We start from the raw sequence: 20,009 nt of genomic DNA, 5'->3' as shown, positions 1-20,009 counted from the left end.
CATTATATGTTATACTAATCAAAAGTTCAAGGCGACACGTTGTAATCTTTTCCGAGCCTTGGCTTAGCCGGATAATCACGCACTTTGGCAATGAAATGTTCTAGGAGCTTTTTATAAATTACAATTTTTATCGTTAGATTATTTTGTGATACACGTTCATTGCTATATAGAACAGAATACGAAGGTTTTGCAATGAGAGTTCGATTTCGAACGCGTATCTAAAAACGATGGCCTTTCGTGTCGCGTTGAACACAGAAGTCTGGTTGAGCCAGAATAGTCCGGGCACTCGCCAAGATCATTCATGCGCACACCGCTTGTGCGTTGAATTTCTGATGCAATAAGCGTCTGTTTTTTAATAATCAGCTTTATTTGTCATCGTTTAGGGAAACCCAGTAAAATTATTTCAAATGTTTATATGCGCGTGAGGAAAGGGAAAACCGAAGGCATCTTATCGCCATTGTTGCCTGTAGGATCTTAATATATATATCAATACATTTCATTATCATAATTTGATGTGAACAACATTATTGATTAAATGCATCCTGCGTGAACTATAACAGACTCAATACTTAATTATTGTACACACACGGTCATATTATCGATTGCTTCAATTATGTTGAATGTTTAAAAGGTTTATTTTTCACTGCAGTAGTTTGCAAGCATTATCGAGCAGATGAAAGCATTCCTGAATTCAACTGCATACATACATCTCATCGTTCGCTCGTGTCGTGACATAGTTTTCGACACGAAATCAGTCATAACTCTTGACTTCTTCTTTTCTCTCGATTAGCGATAAATTCGCATCATCATCGCGTCTCAAATCGACCAGATGAGAATTTACGCAGACGTGTGTATTATGTACACAATTTGCGTCACTTTATGTGTAGTTCCAGAAGGAAATTAGGCTTTGACGTTTCGTAATTTATCAGACAACGATATGTTCGAGAAAAATTTCGTAACAGTGCGCGAATAAGAGACGCATCTTTACTCTCTCTCTCTTGGACATTGCGCTCATTAGCGTATTGTTTATACTAGATATAACAGTGCTAGTCATACTTTGTACATATGAGAGAATGGGTGGGCAACAAAACGATGCAGACATCATCGATGATTATTGTATTTTTTCGATGATCGATGTATTCAATACACTGGCGACTGTGATCCAGTTTTCGGAATCAGTGTCAAAGTTTCCTTATGCGACAATCTCCGAACTTAGTTTATTGTTGTTAAATGCGTCATTCGTTCTCTTTGAAAAACTTTAAAATGCTGCTTTGATCGGAACGTTTATATTTTAAGGTGATTTTACAAATTCTTTGATAGACTATTTTCACTCTCGTCAAAGTACCATCCATTTAAATTATTTATTTGAAATGTCAATTATGTTTCAGTCTGTAAGATTTGTATAAAAACGGGGTTAACCGAGACAGTGATAAAAGAATTACGTCGTGAGAGTTTGCACGTCCGCATCGATTGAACATTTCTATCGAAAAAAAAACATTAGCTATAATTATAGAACATGACGATGTAGTCATAGTAAATTCGAGAGATATCATATAAGTAAATTGAATTATATGTATACATATAATACAGATGCATAAACGTTATGCTACATATTCTATGAGCTAATATCTCTTCGCTATAGTTTATAGTAATTTCTGTAATAAAAGTGCAATACTTTAAATATTTTACGTTCACTTTACGGATCCCAATTCTGCGAGTTCCCTCTTCATCTTCACCGAATCTTCGCTCAATCGTTTTTTTTTTAATTCAGGGTTATCGGATGCAAGAGCTCATATATACATGTATGACTCTGCCCTTGGCTCGATAAGAGCTGAGAGTCTATAAGAAAGAGAGTCGGCGACAGCCGTATTATAAGATCTCGTCATCGTATTCTTTTCTATTTCTCACAATGTATAACATACTCTTGTACGCGATCTTATGCGTGCTTATTAGCATACAGTAAACAAAATATCTATATATTTCGAGCAGCTGGGGGCGTATGTTTGTTCGTGTGGGAGTCTCCTGATATTGGTTTTGCGGTATACACGCTGTAAGACATCGTCACGGTATACGTAGTGCACACTTGGGTACATAAACTACGAAGCGCACTACCTGATGGACCTCGTCAGCTAATTTAAGACTGATATTCAAATGTGCGCGCCAAAAACTACAGAGCGTGCTATATATACCTGGACTCCGTCATCGGTAATGGTATGTATTCAGTTTCAAAACCCTAAAAAAGTAGCCCTGATTTGGCTATGGAATTTCATACCTAGAAACCTTGAGTTTTATTCGATTAATAGTTATAATCACCAATCATGTATCTAGATACAAACATTCAAACAAAAATTATTTTATTTAAAAACTTACAAACTACTTGACAAATCCTCTGATTCATATTTGAAAAATTATAACATAATTGAAACCAATGAAGCTTATTGATTAATTTATATTATCACGATGTTCAACGATGAGCGTATACTATGAGCAATGTTGTCTGCAGTTGATAATACAGCTGGCTATGATTTATTTGTCGACGTAGGGTAGCGCTTTATTACAAAGTTAAACTAAAATTTTCAAAGATATAATAGAAGTATAATAGAAACAAATTCAGCAAATGAGTAATTACGTATACGTGTGTTCTATAAATTACATATGAGCACCGTAACTTTGAGTCTGTGCGATAAAGAAATACAGCATATTTTTTTTACTTCACATATAATAAATGGCTTTAACGTCTATAACTTCTGAAATCGGTTTGTCTGGATCTTTTAGGTACATATTGCTGAAAGTAATAGTCAGTTCTAAATGCATGCAAATATTTGCGTAAATCTTTCACAAAAATTTCATGTCACGTATACTATATGCGTCACAAATTAAAACAAAGAAGTATATTTATGCAACATGAATTTTTAAGGACTAGCTTAGTCATGATTTGATAAAAAAGTTTCCCTACTTGCTCGAAAAAATTTAATGCAATTTATATGATAAAAATGATTTTCATATAAGGAAGATATTTTAGTTTGTTTTTTTAAATAAAATATGTATATACTTTTTATATCAAAACAATTTTTTACAATATCTTATTATTTCTTATTTTGACAAACTGCTGCGTTATTTCGTATGATAATATCATTTTAAAGCTCTTTTATTCTTATCTATGCATTGCAGAAGTCGCTAGACACTCTTTTACGCAGCCAGGCTCTTGAAAAATAAGAAGTAGACAAATTGCGTTCAGCATACTTCATTCTGCAAAAAAGTTTGTTATTGCAGTAGCCTTTGTGGCACGAGACTATTATTTCTATTATAAATATGAAGGATGTCTTTTCGTTAAATTAAAAATCATAATCATACTAATTTGTTGATTACTTCGGTTTCAAAACATATATTTTGGAGTGCTTTTAGTATTTATGCGACTCCGTTTAAATACATAATTTAAACAAGTAGTAGTATTGATTACAGAGAACAAATATAAATATATCGATGATTAACATTGTTTATTGGAAAAATCGAAACGATCGATTGCCGTTTATCGATATTCAAGATAAGTAATAAGACTGGATCTTAGAATTCTCACGACAGTGACAAGTTCGAAACCTTAATAGCCGGACAGTGCTTACGGTGAACGGTCAGTCTCTTCAAATTTCGTAATTCAGTATCTACACACCGATAGTGGCAGTCCAAACGTTCAGCTCAAATATTCAAGATGAGAAAAATAGTGCTCTTGATCGTTCAAATGTGTTTTATTGTTGGAATTATAGCAGCTAGTGAGTCCGAAAAATCGTCAACACAAGATCGCGATAATACTGAAGATGAGATAAAGGTATGATTACTTTTCAAGTTGTTCTCGCGATGTCTAAAGTATCAGGAAATAGCTAGTATTTTTCTATAAAATAGATTGCATTGCGTCACGTCGCAAAATACGTAGTTAACTAAATATAAAGATAAAATCAGCTGTCTTAGAATGTTCTTGACTTTCAAATATGAAGTGTAAACACATAGATAGAAACCGTTACTGTGTTTACATTTTTTTTCAAGAAGTAATCCGTTTAATTTCATCATCGTATCCTTGCTATATTATAGTTTAGCAGCGATGAATTCCCGCCTGATTTCCAACCCTCGCGGACGGACAAAAAAATAGGCTATGACCATCAAGTCGATAATAATGGTGAAATCATCGAAATAAACAACAGAAATATCATCAATCCACCGCCGCGTCCTCGTTGCAAACGTTGCTACAGACTTGATTCTCAGAATAGGTGCCGAAGAATCGTCGAGTGTGTGCCTTAATTCGAAAAGGTAAATAAACAGTTCTAAATACCGTTTAACGACTTAATGAAAAGATTGTTTATTAATCAATTGATTAATGTTTATTTTTCAGATAAAAGTATGAGAAGAGATTTGATGTATAATGTGTAAGCAAACAATCGATTTTAAAACAGTGTAATAAGCATTTTTAATAGACTTAAACTGAAACAATCATGACTGATGATTTTAAATGACAATAAATTTGTATGAATATGATTTTAAATCTGTACTTGTACTGTACTTGTAAAATAAACGTAGACATTTCGTAGTTACAAGTGTGTTTTTATTTTTTTTTTATATTTATCGGTGACCCTAATATTATAATTAAAATTCTATAATTAGTTCTTTTTAAAATCGTTATTAAAATCGCTTATTGGGTTATTAAAATCACTTGATTTTACAGAAATGCGTCATATCAAATTACGATTGACAAATCTTTAACCGTCTTTATACATTTTTCTTACAATTGACCGGGAATGCTCATATAAAATATTGTGGATCAATGATATTATTCTGGAATAACCAGAAAGTATAGATATGAACTATTTTCATTTGATGTAAACATATTTTATTGAGATGATAAATATGTCAATCAAAGTGAAGTTATTATAATTATATTATATCTATACTACATATAGCAATATACATATAGTATAGTATATGCACCACTGATTAACACTTCGCATGATTAGATTATAATCACAATTTCTAAAATAATCATTAAATTTAGGTGTTTGAAACTTTTTGATGGATTGGATTATATATTAACACTGTGTTGTGCAAAATGTTATAATGCTATAAAAATTAAATTATTGCTGATGAAAATGTCGATGATTCATAGCTAAACCATTTTTCACAGTTAACATACAAAGCTTTTAATAATCGATTGCGCTTTTATCACATAGATAAAATAAAATTATCAGATGTTTATAAGGTGACGATTTTCACCAACGCAGTAACAGTAGAGAAACTGTACCGATCGAACGTTCCATAGGAAATAAAATTAATTTAAAACACTTATTTAAGTAAAACGTGCAAATAAAAAAAATTAACATGAATAAGCTCGTGATTGCAAGTTTGTTGTTGAGTTTGATCTTAGTGGCAGTTTCGGCAGAAGGCAGCAAAGAGGATTATTCAAAGGTATTTCTGCATTAAATAATAACGAGATTTTGTTTGGCAACTCAAGATCATTTTACCAGTTAAATTTACCTTTTAGTTCGAAAATCCTGAACTATTGTTGAGCATACAGAAATTCAATGACGAACAGTATAGAAGATCTCGCCCTGATATGGGTACAGATAACGTTATAGATCCTCCAATGCGATGCAAACCATGTTACAGACCTGATGCTCTTGGTCGTTGTCGAAGAATTATTGATTGTGAAGTTAGGATGTGAAGGTAAGAAGATAATATATGTTAGTTGTTTAAAAACTAAGGGTTGGCATTGATATAATAACAATTATTTTAGATCCCAGAAGAAATCAGTATTTTGAAGATGTATAAAAAATGTTTGCAGCTCTGCAGATAGAATACAAATTATGATATTGTAGGTCAAGATTAAAAAACAAACGTTACATTTCAACAATTCAACTAGTCAAATAAAAATAAATCTAGACATGACACAATATTGCACAATCGAGAACAAGGTACAATTATCTATTAATTTTTACAGAAAGTTATAGGTGTATTAAATATAAATGTTAAAAATGTACAGGTGTAAGAACATTAATTTGAGAAAATAAAATCTTCTAAAGTACATGCAATGATATGCAAGCAATTAAATATAACCGGACCAATTACGGGAGTATTCCTGTTTTGAAACACTTCATAGTCTTATAAAGGTTTAAATAAGTCAAGGCAATCGAATATAATTCATAACACTGTATGAGTAATTTTTTTTATAGGTTTGGTATACATTCAGTTAAAAATTAAATAGTCCTTTCTATTGAAAAATAAAAGCTAGCTTTCGTTAAGAATATTCTTTTTCGTTTTATTTGTGGTAGATTTAAGATTTCATGATTCAATTTTTTTTGTTAGTTCGCCATGTGGACCATTTTGTAAACGTTATTGATAATAGATAATAGATAAAAGGTCTTTGTATAATTTGATAACAGATCAGAATTTACATAGTTGCAATAAGCACGCATATCATTAACTTAAGCTGCGAACACATCGTTTCCAGGAACAAAAGAAGGCAATTCGATTTTTACAATGCAAAGATATAAAACAAAAACAAAAAAAAAATAATTTGGTGTGTCTTCAAGTCAATCACGTGTTAGCAAAATTAAAGAACAAATTTTTCTTTAAATTTTTTTAGGACCAAAAATAATGTTACTCTAATTAATGAAATCTATAAAATAATATAAATTGGTAATATTGAACGTACATTTTGTCGATATATATACATCAGTAATCGATCAATCACTTGTAATCCTTGAAAATTAATATACTTAAAGATTAAATATTGCAAGTAAAAACTTTAGTCTACGTCAACAGCAACGTAATCGCAATAATTTTTTTAGATATAGATCTTTTAGGCACGACCGCGACACGGAAGTGCCTTATAGTTTCGTGTGCGAAAAATGTGTGAGATGCGATATCTCATGCAATTTTCGACCGATCGGGCTGAAATTTTAGGAAAAGTCTCCTTTTGCGAAAGCTAAAAAACTATTTTTTTTATCCCGACCCTCTACGTCGTTTTGAAATGCGGGCACAATTTGTTCGATTTTTAAGCGTTTTTTAAATAAAAATTTTCCTGTAATGCAATTCTCTCGGAAAGACTTTAATCAATCGGGTTAAAAATTTGTGTGCGAACTCCCCTCGTAATACTAAGCTGACAGATTTATTTTGGACTTGATCCTGCACGTATACGCATAATGCGGTCACCCCCAAAAATAGCTAAAAACGGATTTTTAGTTCTAAGTCGAATTCTAAGCATTCTACAAAAAAAAGTTAAATGGAAAAGTTATAGATCTTTGAAAAATACAACTTTTTCCCACTAACATCAAATCATGAAAATGCTTAGAACTCGAGTTTACAGCCCAAAATCGATTTTTTACACCCTTATAGCTTTCTTTCTTTTTAAATTGATTTTATTTTTTATTTTTTATTTTTCTAGAAAATGTCTGAATTCATTAGAGTTTCAATCACATCATTGGATTCCTTCATCCAAATGTTCTTAAACTTTTTTCAAATTTTATCTAAAAAGACAAGGATTTTGTAACAAGTTTGGACTCAATGCAACATATTAATCAACCCAAAGTAAAATATGGTAGTAAAATTTGTTTATCCCTATATGACTGTTTTTTTTCTCTCCACCTGACACAAAATCCTTATATACTCAGCGAATACACACAACGCGCAACGTCGCGACCAAGTAATTTCTGAATTTTTTCTACCTTCGCTATAGCATACTAGTTTTAACATGGGCGAGTTATGTGCGTGGCATTCTCCCCAAGGTAGCACTGCAGAGAAGATCTCATCATTGTTATATAATTGACATTTTTTTAAAAGATGCCTATACAACTGGCTATTCGAAGAAAATGTTTGAGATGATGCGCCAGTAATGCTAATTAGAGTATTTAATTTTCGTCGAAATCCAAGGATGCATAAAAATTTCACAGTATATTCATATCAGTGAATGAACAAATCATAAAATCGGTTATTTCGATTGTTGCGAAACGAATAAATTATAACTTATCGATACTCGTGGAGCCGAGAGACACAGTCTTATTTACATTGTATAGACAAAGCAAAGAGTATTGGACGATTCGCATGGGTATTGGGCATGGGTTCCTCAATTGTACTTCATTATCTCGGCGTCGTCGGCGAGCTATGTGACAGAGACGTACGTACGGTAATCGTTATACAAGAAATACGACGTTTTTGCAGGAAACCCATAGCCAACTGCACCGCAAGCGCCAACTGAGCTATGTTTGCATAAGCCATGCAATAAGTCTGTATACTACTGTAAAGAGTCGACAATTTCAGCTCTACAATCTCCGCTGAATAAACGACGTTCATCGATCTGGAGTTACATAATCCCACCTATACTTATAACGTCCCCCATACATTGGCTCATCCTCGAAGCATCTGTCTCTTCGCACATCCATCGGTCACGTAACAAATCCCGCGCGCAAAAAGTAAGAAACGCGCGACAACACCATGACACTATAATGAGAAATAAGCACACAACATCCCACTATCCTGCAAACCTTGCACGTATGTCTATACGCAGAGGCGCACAGACAGAGAGATATGCCTTACGTAAACCCCTATTACCTAATTTATATGCCAACGACAGAAGGAGCGCGGATCTCTTGCAACCTCCTCCCTGCAATTATTGTATAGCCATCAGCGCACGCGAGCCGGTCGTCCTTGGATTTGCGAGCGCGCGCATACATTGTCCTATGCTCACATAATACCTTTAGCGCCAGAAGGGACTATGCGCCGTTAGGATGATGCACAGACGCATATCCGTCGAACTCGCGGAGCTTGCGCGCAGTCGAGGCTCTAAGCGCGTACGGCTTCCCCGCTGCATGGGCTGTCGCAGGTACAGCTGCGGACGCAGGGGAAAAGGAAGAGGCGAGAGAGCCGCCGGCTTATCGGGTTTCGTATCGAACCGCGACGTGAACTGCTCCTGCTGCAGGTTTAGTCCGTAGAGTTTCAGGCAAGCGTTGCGATGGACGATAGAGCCGGGCGACGATTTTCCTGCGTGGGTGGTAGGTATTATATGCGCACTATATTGCGGAGTTAGTTGTAGTGAGAAGTTACGGTGTGGTTTTTCGGTGCGGAGGTCATGGAACTTATCGTGCTGCAGTAGTTACGTCACACGAGTGCTCAGCTTGGTGAAAAGTTCAACCCTTATTGTTAATGGGGATTTAGAATACTTGAGTGCTTGCGAGTCCGTGCCACGGCGGTGGATATATGCTATAGCATTGAAGTTTTGAATAAACAGTGCCAATATAAGTAGACAATCGTGTCAATTATTTTTTCTGTCATATACAATAGGATTTTTATTTGGTTTGGATCGTCCAATCGGTAAAACCTTAAACCAGTACGTAAGTTGCGCGATCGCGTGCAACAGAATTGCGTGTGCTACTTGATTTTCAAGCTCTAAATAACGAGAATGTCTTGCTTATAGTGTCGCGATGGAAACTATAAAATAACTATATTCCGGCTCGCGATTTCCCTTTGAACAATACGGTACTATAATTGAAATTATAGTACCGTACAAGGCAATCGTCCTAATTCCTATCTCGTGCCCGATTTATTGAAGGCATCAATTACGTCGTTACACCTGCACTACATAGCGCGACAGAAACCACAGCGAAATAGATATCAGGATGCACGTTACGTAAACATCACATTGTAAGAGTGCTTCCCACAACACCGTTATTCACAGCTCACAAACATCTAGGTGAAATTCTCAACCAGTCAAAACAACTGCCCAAAAGCGTATCGTTATTTCGATTGGAGCACTTTGCACTTGACGATCGACAAACAATTTTCTGACCAATACACATCGCACGGGCGCACGCGCTGCCGATAATGAGCCGGCCGACACGCAATACACGATTTTGCATCGCCCTCGATTTGTCGCCCGCGACACGATGAAAGACAAACACGTTACTTTAATCGGCGGTGTGTAAAAAATTCTCTAAAAATACTTCTCTAATCACACATTCGATTTCAAAATTAAGAAAAAAAAGAACACCCCTCAGATTATCGCAGCGTTCTAAAATAAACAAAAAATATTGGAAGCCCTTCGAAGAGAGCACTCATTCCACACGATGATCTGTATTAAAATTTACTATTCCATAGGAAGCCACAACAGCACGTGTCTTCTCCTCGGACAAGCTTTAGTCTCACTCTCGCCTATACACAAGGGGGATCTCGAGCGACGATAAGACTGTGCGGCCGACGAGGGAACGGCGACTCTTATCGGACACAAGTCGGCGGCGGCTGCTACCGTCAGCCTTTTTTTTCTCCACTCGTATACCCGAGGAAGAAGGAGAGAGAGAGAGAGAGAGAGAGAGAGAGAGAGACTCGAGACTCGACGCCCGCCTTGTTGCTGCAGCAAAAGAGGACATCCGCGCGACGCTCGGAAACTGGCGGAGACATGGCCGACCCGACGATACAGACCTTCTGTTGCCATCACAATAATCGCACGGATATGGCACTTATTATTATGGAAGAGTTCAATACAGACGCCTACAACACGGTCTGCATGGTCTCGTCGTCCATCGGTATTCTCGGGGCTATTTATCAGGTGAGATAAAATTCGCCGTTGTGTAATGCGCGCCAGTGCGGTGGTTCTATTTGTGGGCGATATCGTTGGTGATGCGCTGCAAGCTGTGCGAGTTTGTTGTCGAGCTTGCGGCGCTAAGCACGTTTCTTCATGACTGTGCTTTAATTTATCCGTTCGTGTGTGCCTCCAGGTTTTACCTCGACAAGAATCAAATTTATCTCAGCGATGGCAGGGCTTTTCCGCAGCCAGAGGCAGGGAGATCATCATGTGGCTCGCCGTAGCCGATCTTCTGGCTTCGCTAGGTATTACTGCAGTATGTATGTGAGCAATTGTGCGACGTGACACAGTTTGGAATGCTCAGCTTTCGTTTGTTTGTCTAGGCGTATTCATCAGGTCAGCTCTGTGGATGAACTTCCGATCCATAATGCCGATGGAGGACGACACGTCCAACGTCGTGTTCTGTGCTATTTCCTCCGTAAGATCGTATCTTCAATTTATTACGCAGACAGTAGACACTTGAGTTCTGAAAACAAACGGTATAACTGAAATTTCGTGAATCGGATTGCAGGCGTGGACGCAGTACTTTTACATGGCCACGTGGATCTGGACACTGTGCTACGCCATCGACATGAAACTGCTGTTAGGTGAACGGGTTGGACGACCTCTTTGGTACCACATGTTCGCCTGGATATGTCCGGCGATCCTCACCACGTTTGGTCTCACTATATTGTACGTTCCGGATGCCAAGTAAGTAGTTCACGTTCGTTGCTCTTATTACAGTACAAACGCTGCCATAAATGCAAATAATCGATTAAACATCAATTTTGTATAGCTGCCACAGCTTGACGTCGTTGTCGTCCACAATACTGCGCATCCTTCCCAACTACTGTGCGACTTACGTTCTTCTCGCCATCGTCATGATAGTTAATCCAGCCTTGTATATATCGTCGACCAAAGACTTGAAAAATGTGGTGACTTGCAGCATGGCGCAGATGACGGGGAGAGAGCGCAAGCTGGTCCAGAGTGTCAGACTCAAATTTGCCATGACCAACGTCGTCTATTACGTCTGTTGGATACCCAATCTGCTGAACGGAATTTTGCTGTGGACGCTGTGGTTTCAGCTGCCGGTCAAAGTTATTATTACTCTCTGGTACATCATGGTAAGCATAGCAAAGCAACTTTGCAAACATCAACCAGAAGCATATATATTAGTAAAAACGTTATTTTTCAAAAACACAGGCCGTCACGAATCCGCTGCAAGCGTTCTTCAATGCTCTTGTTTACAAGAGATGGGGCAGGCGTGAGAAGTTTCGCCTGGAGTGGTGTCATAAGCTCAAAAGACTGAAATCGAATTACTTTGGACACAGCGAGGCCAGCTCCGATGCCACAGAGTCGTCGCCGTTGCTCAACGCGCAGTACAGATGCACACCGCACACGAGCATCAACGGGTCGTCGTCTTTATAATGACTGTGATATAGCCGAATTGGCTCAATCGTAAGCATCAACATACCTATTTTTATGAAATATTTTGAAAACACAACGATAGATAACGTAGAAGCGTCTAAAAGAGAACCGAACAAATAGTCGATCTACTCATGATTATGATTAGCGTCTACGAGAGTTCAAAAGACTTCAGGAAAAAAAGAGAATTCAGTATACAGAGACTACTTACGACGGAGCAAAAGAATATTGACAGAGTTACATACGATATAATTTTATTCTGCCCGAATCAATTATTACGATGTTTTTTTTTTTTACAAATTATATACATTTAAATACAGGTATTATAACTTTTGTACAGCTCGTAGATTATGTCGTAACTGCTGTTATTTATGATTTACATTAGTTTAGTTATTTATAGATGTTTAGCGTGAAAATATCGAAACGAGCGTATTATGTACAGGCGTTCACATCATTAGTTCATTTGTCGATGCCTTACAAATGATTTAATTACGACTCTCATCGCCGTCCATGTAATAGTTTAGCACCGTGTAAAAATGTATTTTTTAAGAAAATAGATACTTATTCGTTAATTTCTGAGTTGTTTTTTAAGCAAACAAATTGTATCCTAATATTTAATATACTTCGGATTATTCTTGTTCTGTGTTATGTAGGTCGTTAACGAATTTATAGTTTCTCTTAGAAACTTACCAACAATAGAAAGTGACGTTAGATCTAACAGTGTACTGATAAGTCATACTCTTATCGGCGAAAATAATTGATCCGATGATCAGACCTCAATAATTAGATGATATATTTATAAGGTAAAATAATTGCGCAACAATTTCAGCGCGTATCACAATGTAAATAGTGGTCTAAGTCATGCTAATGCACTGTCTTAAATTTCAAAACGTGTATATAAGACTGTTAGCCTTTTGAAAAGTAGTCTAACATTTCGATAATTACTTGATTTTTTAAAACATAAGAATACTTTAAATAATCTCATTACAGTGGAAGTATCGTTATCATAGTGAAATATCATTTTACCGATTTTAAATAGTTTTAAAAAAATATACAAAATTCATCACAGAAAATACCAAGATTAGAAGTAGTATTCTTGATACAAGAACTTAGTTTGTGCTAAAAACGTATATAATAATAATAGTAATAACAATAAATAGTCAAAAGTCATTTCACATGTCATGATTTCGTTCCCTACACAGTTTTTTCACCGGATAAAACTTTTAAAAATATATTGTAAGCATGTTTGGTTAAAAGTTAATGAATTTAAAAGCAAACCTTTAAAGTTGAGGAAAATTCAATTTCTAAAACAAGATTTTACTTAGTAGTCAGCTATAGGTCAGTTCTATCAGGATGGAAGATCTGAAGCTCCAAGGGTTAGAGAGGTGACATCACGAACAATCATTTCAGCAATTTTCCATGCAGATTCTTCTTTTGCCTAGAATCAGTTAGTTATTCTTAACACGTACGCTTTAATTTCATTCTACATCATTTAATATTAAGAAAATCACCTTATCTTGTTCTATATGCACCAGTCTTTTGACAGCACGAGAAATTCGCGATTCTTTTTCGTTCTTACGACATGGATCAGGTTCTATTTCAGTAACAAATCGTCCAAGATTATCTACGTAACCTACACTCAAACTGAAAAATATTCTTTTTTAGTCTTGAAACAAATGTCTATTTTATTCTAATTGAACTAAGATGGTACCTGCACTTATTTCTTCTCCATAAAGAATCAGGATCGTAGAGTTGTTTTGTATCGATGTTCATGCCCCCATTCACAGGTGTACCATAACTCGATTGCCTTTTGTCTTCACTAGTTGATGGAACAGAGCTTGTAATGTTACTCACAGAACTTATTTCGCTGCTACAGTCCGATCCTGTAATTGATGATTTAACTAAAGTTTCTTGAAACTACTACATTAGGTTAATGCGTTGTTCAAACTAAGCTACCTGCTCTTCTGATGGGAGGATGAAATGCAGGACAATGACTACTTTGAACACTATTAATCAATTCTGACAAATACTTATAAAATAGTTGTGATTGTAAAAAAGTAGGAAGATAATGCTAAAAATAGAAGAAAAAATGTATTATGATGTAATAATTTGAAGTTATAAGACAAAATATAGGTAAATATACCTACTCTATTCAAAAAATTATGAACAATCTGACATGGTCGGTCAAAGCAGTCAGGTTGAGGACCTTTTCCATCCTCTCTACAAATATTTTGTTCAACTTGGAAACGAATTCTATCAGTAAATCCTAGTGGCATTGTTGCCTGTAGACTAAAATACCTGTGAATAACAGGTTGTGTTAATACATTGTAGAGGTTTTTGAGTTTTAGATAATACTTTATGTTCATTTACTTGTCATAAATTATGAGAGCATCTGTTTGAGCCTCAGTAGGATCTGTCAAATCTCCTTTTTCTAGTAAATTCTGTTTATAATTCATTGCAGTCATCCAAAAATCGAGTAATTCTCTTTTGTTTTCAATCTCCATAAACTATAAGAATACATACGCGTATTAATTAATTATCTTTTTTTTTTTTAATAAATTAAAAAATAAAATTACCTCCATAAAGTAAAAAAAAGCTGTTTCATTGTATAGTATATCAGCTAACTGTACATTTCCACTAGTCAAAACATCAATTTGATGCTTACAATGAAAAACACTCCTTAAGAAATCGTTGATATACCTGCAAAATAATTTTTATAAAAAAAATTCATTGTATAAAAATATTATAAATAATACTCACTCTTCTTCTAAAATTTTATATACGGTTTTCTGAGTCTGAGATAGATATTTCAATATTAGTTCAGAATTCTCACTTATTACTGCTTTTTCTGTTTCTGCTTTTAACTCATCAGGAATACGATTGGAACCCAATGCGTTTTTTGATAAATATTTTCTATATATAAGCATTGCATCTTGTTGCAGCGATGATCCTTTACATCCTCCAAATTTACAATTGTTTTTGCTTTCGTTGTTGACTATTGGACTATTCTTTGGCGGATTAAAATTTGATTTGATCTCATTTACAGGACTTTGTAATGACTGTTGGAAAAATTTGTACATTGTAATTATATTGAAAGTAACCATAGATAAATAAAATATATACAAATTTAACATACCAAACTCTGTTCATTACTATTCACATTACTATCTAATGATAGAGCATCAAGTTCAAAATCACTGACGCTGGTAGACATAATGCTGCAGGCACAGTTATCAACATTTTCTAAATTGTTTGTAGAATTAATAAGCTCTCTAGTTCTTTTACTACAGCCATCTTTATTTCCAAGAAACTCTGGAGAAGAATAAGCACCGCAGAGACACTCAACCTCTAACCAAAACTTGATCAATGACATCTCCTTCCGTGAGTCCATAAACTGTATAAAATATCCAAGTGCGCTCTTGTCTGCCAGGATCTCGGGCAGTGTTTTGGAGAGTTGAGAACGAAAAGAGTTTACTTGACTTTTGCCATCCTCAAAGACATCATCTTCCTCTTCCTCCTCGAAGCTGCATAATGAGCTTGGCACTGCCACCACAGAGGCTCCGACAAACCCATAACTGCTTGGTTGCTCCCCTGGACTCAAAGACTTTGTGGGTGAGCTGTGCGAAGATCTAGGCCTTTCTCTGTGCCCTATAAAACAGTGAATTTTATTAGATAATACAATTATAATAAATATTACTTAAGTAGAAAGAAAATAAAAGTGGTCATCATCAGACAATAACAAATTTGAAAAAGAACTTTAAATCGATAAATTTTTAAGTAAAAAAAATGTTTGTTAGTAAATTCAGCCAGTGCATCGGATACTATAAATACCTTTGGTACCGATTCTAAATAGATAAAGGAAAATTAACTTTATGGTCGTCATTTTTTGGTATGAATATAGAAGAAACACTAGTAGACATTTAAACAAAAATTAAATGATTATTAGCCAAGCAATTTCGTTAAAACAAATGACGCTCTATTACATTGTCTGAGCTAACTGTCGTATATCAACGCGCAGATAAGCAGCGATATAATCTCGCGAGCGAAATTCCCACTTAATCAAAGATATGAACCGCGCGGCACACAGGCCGAAGACTATAATGTTTTGCAAACGAGGTTATGTTTTGGCATCGTGGAAATAACGCGCCCCTAAAACGAACTCATCGCGCAATGTCCTGAAAGGCAAAAAATCAAAGTGCAATCCGTCTAAAAAAATCCGCCCACTCAGCTATAACGCGGCAATCTTGCACAACGGAAAATGCCAGACTCGCAGTTCAAACGTTCAAGTGCGAACGAACTTTCTTCGCCAAAGGAGGCATCGTGTTGTCACCTCACATGCATAGGTAGTTAAGTACGAGGTTCTCGCCAGGACGACCTCGCGAGCCACTCAACAAGTAAACAATGGGGCCACGGTGTATAAGCGTACAGAAGTATACTTACATCGTTGCTCGCGAGGTTATGTGAAAGGTCTGAATTCCATGCAGGTGCAGAATAAGGAGGATATACAGGCAAGTATACAGGTATATTATTTACCAGCTTTCTTAAAGAACTGTAGCATCGTGTGCCAGGTCGCGAATCATCGTAAGCTAAGCGAGCTGACGCGGAGATGGTCTTCGTCCCGGCAGTGACTTCCTGCTCGTCTCGGCTCTGCTGCTCACGGATTACCATAGCTCGTCGTCGTCGTCGGCGACGACGCCATCGGTCCTGTGTATTTCCTCTTCTACGTTCTTTCTCCTATAATATCTTCCTCGATCCTAATCCTTATTTACGCGTATAGCCAAGTTACAACTTGTTTCATCCGACTCTTTTCTTCTTCTTCCTCTCGATGTGGCTAAATGGAAACTGTCGCGGCGCTCTGCAGCGTGTACTTATGGCCCGGTATAAGTATACTTATACTATACGTGCTATTCGCTATAGGATATCACAGCAGCACTAGCAAAAGAACATCCGAGTGGAAATTGCGCGTGACTTTCGGAAGCCTTACGAAAAGCTAATGTATGGACACGCAGTGGTAGAAGACGTGTGTGTACAGCCGTTTATGCGATTACATCCGCTCTTGCGTGTACAAAATAATAACAATACAGGCTGCTGCAGCGGCGACGCGCGCGGACATATAGGATGATGTTCGCGCGGAGGACGTCGCCGAGACTGTCAACTGCGCGCTGGCGAAAAACACGAGGAAGCGCGCAGATATCGCGTCTATAATCGAAAGCGAGAGTGAGAGTATATATGTGTGTATGTGCATATGTATTATGTGTTGTATAGCTATAGTTAGCTATGCTTGGCTGTAATGTGGGTGGATGGGCGCGTTGCGCACGTGAGCGTGAGTCGGTGAGGTTGTTGGTTGGAGGTTCGCGCATGTATGTGTGCGCTGTAGATGGATCGTCTCGTCGCTTCAATCTCGATGCGCGTGATGATGAGAGCTCGCGAGATATTCGCGCACGTATAGCATACGAGTCTCGAGGTCGGATCGAGAAAGTTGCGCGCGAAAGCGTTTGAAATCGCACTCTGATGCTGCGCTTGTATACGGAAGAGCTTTCTTTCGTGAATAACGAGGAATTATAGTATTCGAATTCTGCTTTTGTGATGCGAACGCTGTCGATCAATCCGTCATATATTATCGCATATGGGTCATATTTTACGTTTGATTATTGTATAGTTTAATAGCGTGTCAAAAGCAACTCTTGCTTACGAAACGGGACTAACGATAACCGAGCGCTTTTTCGAGTTTTAGAAAACAGTTCACTTCCAAAAAACCGTCTATCCCTACGTCGAAACGTAGGCGCAACGCACCCGGCGAGTAGTTCAACAATCTCAAACACCATCTCCTCACTTCCTTGTGTCACCAAAAAAAAGAGAATCAGGTTTGACGTGTGCACATTGTCGCTCGACTAAAGAGAGAAGAGCCATCGCGAGGAGCTCGTAAAAATGGTTAACGCGCGCAACCGGTTTTGCATCGAGACGAGGCTCGAAATTTTGAGGTAAAATCGGCCCATACCCCGCTTGCACGCGAATGAAAGTCAACGACCTCGTTGTTCCTGCTGTACACAATTCCGTTACGGGACCTATCGCTATACTCGACGCGATCACTGCCAGGCTCTTTGGTAAAAACAAACTTGATGGATGTAGGATATGTGTCATTCTGGAACATGTGTCTCGCGACCGTTGTCGCTCTCTTTCCTTTTTTTTCCACAGTAGACCGTGCATATTGTAATTCGGTTAACGGTTCTGCGAGTTGAAATTTGTATCGGTGATGCCGTCAAGAAACAGAGCCGAAAGAGAGAAAGATGTATCGATTGGTGTATCCAGTGAAGACGAGTTATAGGGTTAATTGAAGAGCAATAACAGCAGAGTAGTAAAAAAAAAAATGATGTCCTCATTAAACCTTGCATGCATTTGAGCTTATGAGGGGGTAAGTTAAATTATTCCTTAATCAATACCAGCACCTGTAGCTTTTTAAGTTCCTGAAATATTAAATTAAGCATAAAAGAAGGATGTACAGTCGCGTATCCGATGGGTATGCTAATATAATCCACTTCTTTGCTGCTGCTGCTGCACCTGGTGGTTCACTCTGAATTTTTAGAATGCGCACTCGAGTCAAGCGTTTGAAGGTCTCGAGGTCTTCGAAAACAAAAGGTGGATTCTCGTATGAATTCAGAATATATAAAATCATAACGTGGCCCGCAGGCCTTTGGCCGTTAGAGAGGGACAACATATTCAACGTCCTGCGCTTTTTGCTAGCGGCATCGAGTCAGGTCAGATATAACAGTGTATAACAATACATTTACACAATATGATATTCAATTTTTCATACCGTATACTACATCAGATGTTCATCGTCGTAGCGGCCTTGGTGGAGATCTACAGAAAATGTGGAAACGTAGCGGACGTCCTTGACTACTACGCACTGAGCATAGCCTTTTGGCTATCCTTCGTGAGACTCGTCCTGGTGAGAATACACTTGGCCAAAATCCACAAGATCTGTTACAACGCTCGTAAGACTTGGGCCAGGATAAAAGATCCAGATCTCGTGAAGATCATGATCAGCCATGCCAAGACGGGCAAAAGGTTCTACTACCTCCAGATGTCGATAGCCTTCGTCATAGTCACGCTGTACGTCTTCAACCCCCTGATTTTGAGGAGGTACGACGCGGCCAACCTGCCCATGCAAACGGTTTGCACCTTCAACAACGCCGACGTTCTCAAGCACACGGCTGTCTACTTCATCGAAACCCTGAGCTTCGTTTATTTGGCCGTGGGCTTCATCAGCATAGATCTGCTGTTCTTGGGTATAGCCATGCACCTGTGCGGCCAATTGAAGATCTTGCAGAAGGAGTTCAGCGAGATCGTGGGAAAATCGACGAGTCAGGCGGATTGCATCCGATACGTGATATCGCTGTCGAGGAGGTTTCAGAGAGTCGTCGAACTGACGGACGACATCAGGAAGACTTTCAGCGAGATTCTGCTGGTCAACTTCGTGGTGAACCTGTTTTTGATAACCAGTCAGAGTACGTATATTCGCATGTTAATCTATCTAATCCTCGTTAATCTATCTATACTTACCGATTTTCGATTTTGGCCCACAGGTGTCACTCTCCTGCTGGCATTGAAGATCAACAACTACTTCCTGGCGGTTAAGTGCTCGCAGACGTTCCCGATTCTGTTGATAGAGATGTTTCTCTACTGCTACGTCGGCGAGCTGTTGAGGCACGCGTTCGACGACATTCCCAGGGCTATATACAGCAGTCGCTGGTACCTGCTTCCCCCGAAGATTCGACGGGGCTATTTGCTCCACGTCATGGCCCAAGCTAGCAAGACGTTCGATCTGACCGCGGGAAAAATGATTCGAATGAATATGTGCACTTTCATACAACTGGTCAGATCCATCGTGTCCTTCTTTTCGCTGCTTCTGCTGATGTTCGACAAATAAATCGCACTGAGAAAGTACGTTAATAAAGAAATTGAAAATTGAAACCGTTTCGTATAAAAA

At 37.6% G+C, this 20,009-nt stretch overlaps 3 protein-coding genes and 1 long non-coding RNA gene across 11 annotated transcripts; 2 read left to right on the top strand and 2 right to left on the bottom strand.

Annotated features, from left to right (window-relative positions):
- Window positions 1-261: 261 nt before the first annotated feature.
- Window positions 262-12,925, top strand: LOC100679934 (G-protein coupled receptor 143). 7 transcript variants are annotated; one of them, XM_032596628.1, is made up of 12 exons: window positions 264-2,211; window positions 3,172-3,823; window positions 4,084-4,299; window positions 4,382-5,448; window positions 5,525-5,706; window positions 5,777-9,029; window positions 10,132-10,579; window positions 10,749-10,860; window positions 10,939-11,033; window positions 11,127-11,305; window positions 11,391-11,718; window positions 11,798-12,925. In XM_032596628.1, the coding sequence occupies exons 7-12, from the start codon at window positions 10,430-10,432 to the stop codon at window positions 12,020-12,022; spliced, it is 1,089 nt and encodes a 362-aa protein (XP_032452519.1). In that variant the 5' UTR covers window positions 264-2,211; window positions 3,172-3,823; window positions 4,084-4,299; window positions 4,382-5,448; window positions 5,525-5,706; window positions 5,777-9,029; window positions 10,132-10,429; the 3' UTR covers window positions 12,023-12,925. The 7 variants fall into 7 exon arrangements, with proteins under 7 accessions (XP_032452518.1, XP_031779609.1, XP_032452520.1 ...); XM_016982977.3 differs by having other exon boundaries at window positions 10,749-10,875; window positions 11,798-12,542; XM_032596627.1 differs by having other exon boundaries at window positions 262-2,211; window positions 5,777-10,579; window positions 10,749-10,875; window positions 11,798-12,591.
- On the bottom strand, window positions 10,966-11,572 carry LOC116416191. The gene is made up of 3 exons (XR_004226722.1): window positions 11,458-11,572; window positions 11,142-11,346; window positions 10,966-11,081 (listed from the first exon to the last, which is right to left on the bottom strand). It is a non-coding gene; the product is annotated as an uncharacterized LOC116416191 (long non-coding RNA).
- Window positions 12,303-17,209, bottom strand: LOC100117460 (A-kinase anchor protein 10, mitochondrial). Of its 2 annotated transcripts, none has more exons than XM_008216158.4 (10): window positions 16,553-17,209; window positions 15,156-15,667; window positions 14,780-15,078; window positions 14,596-14,719; window positions 14,390-14,526; window positions 14,167-14,317; window positions 13,976-14,090; window positions 13,731-13,902; window positions 13,531-13,663; window positions 12,303-13,457 (listed from the first exon to the last, which is right to left on the bottom strand). In XM_008216158.4, the coding sequence occupies exons 1-10, from the start codon at window positions 16,575-16,577 to the stop codon at window positions 13,368-13,370; spliced, it is 1,758 nt and encodes a 585-aa protein (XP_008214380.1). In that variant the 5' UTR covers window positions 16,578-17,209; the 3' UTR covers window positions 12,303-13,367. The 2 variants fall into 2 exon arrangements, with proteins under 2 accessions (XP_008214380.1, XP_016838465.1); XM_016982976.2 differs by lacking the exon at window positions 16,553-17,209 and adding an exon at window positions 15,851-15,944.
- Window positions 17,210-18,602: 1,393 nt separating this feature from the next.
- Window positions 18,603-19,993, top strand: Or41 (odorant receptor 41). The gene is made up of 3 exons (NM_001170920.1): window positions 18,603-18,774; window positions 18,849-19,527; window positions 19,606-19,993. Exons 1-3 carry the CDS (start codon window positions 18,604-18,606, stop codon window positions 19,947-19,949), a joined length of 1,194 nt encoding a protein of 397 aa, NP_001164391.1. The 5' UTR covers window position 18,603; the 3' UTR covers window positions 19,950-19,993.
- Window positions 19,994-20,009: the final 16 nt, after the last annotated feature.

This window comes from Nasonia vitripennis, chromosome 2, assembly GCF_009193385.2.
Source record: "Nasonia vitripennis strain AsymCx chromosome 2, Nvit_psr_1.1, whole genome shotgun sequence".
NCBI lineage: Eukaryota > Metazoa > Arthropoda > Insecta > Hymenoptera > Pteromalidae > Nasonia > Nasonia vitripennis.
This window is presented reverse-complemented; position numbering and strand designations above follow the sequence as displayed.

Excerpts from the sequence above, each read along its gene's own strand:
- LOC100679934 (XM_032596627.1), top strand. The coding sequence starts at position 10,430 with ATGGCCGACCCGACGATACAGACCTTCTGTTGCCATCACAATAATCGC. Across the intron at positions 11,034-11,126 it reads TGTTCTGTGCTATTTCCTCC|GCGTGGACGCAGTACTTTTA; the intron begins GTAAGATCGTAT and ends ATCGGATTGCAG. Across the intron at positions 11,719-11,797 it reads TTACTCTCTGGTACATCATG|GCCGTCACGAATCCGCTGCA; the intron begins GTAAGCATAGCA and ends TCAAAAACACAG.
- LOC100117460 (XM_016982976.2), bottom strand. The coding sequence starts at position 15,902 with ATGACGACCATAAAGTTAATTTTCCTTTATCTATTTAGAATCGGTACC. Across the intron at positions 14,318-14,389 it reads GCTCTCATAATTTATGACAA|GTATTTTAGTCTACAGGCAA; the intron begins GTAAATGAACAT and ends TGTTATTCACAG. Across the intron at positions 13,664-13,730 it reads TGGAGAAGAAATAAGTGCAG|TTTGAGTGTAGGTTACGTAG; the intron begins GTACCATCTTAG and ends AATATTTTTCAG.
- Or41 (NM_001170920.1), top strand. The coding sequence starts at position 18,604 with ATGCGCACTCGAGTCAAGCGTTTGAAGGTCTCGAGGTCTTCGAAAACA. Across the intron at positions 18,775-18,848 it reads TGCTAGCGGCATCGAGTCAG|ATGTTCATCGTCGTAGCGGC; the intron begins GTCAGATATAAC and ends ATACTACATCAG. Across the intron at positions 19,528-19,605 it reads GTTTTTGATAACCAGTCAGA|GTGTCACTCTCCTGCTGGCA; the intron begins GTACGTATATTC and ends TTTGGCCCACAG.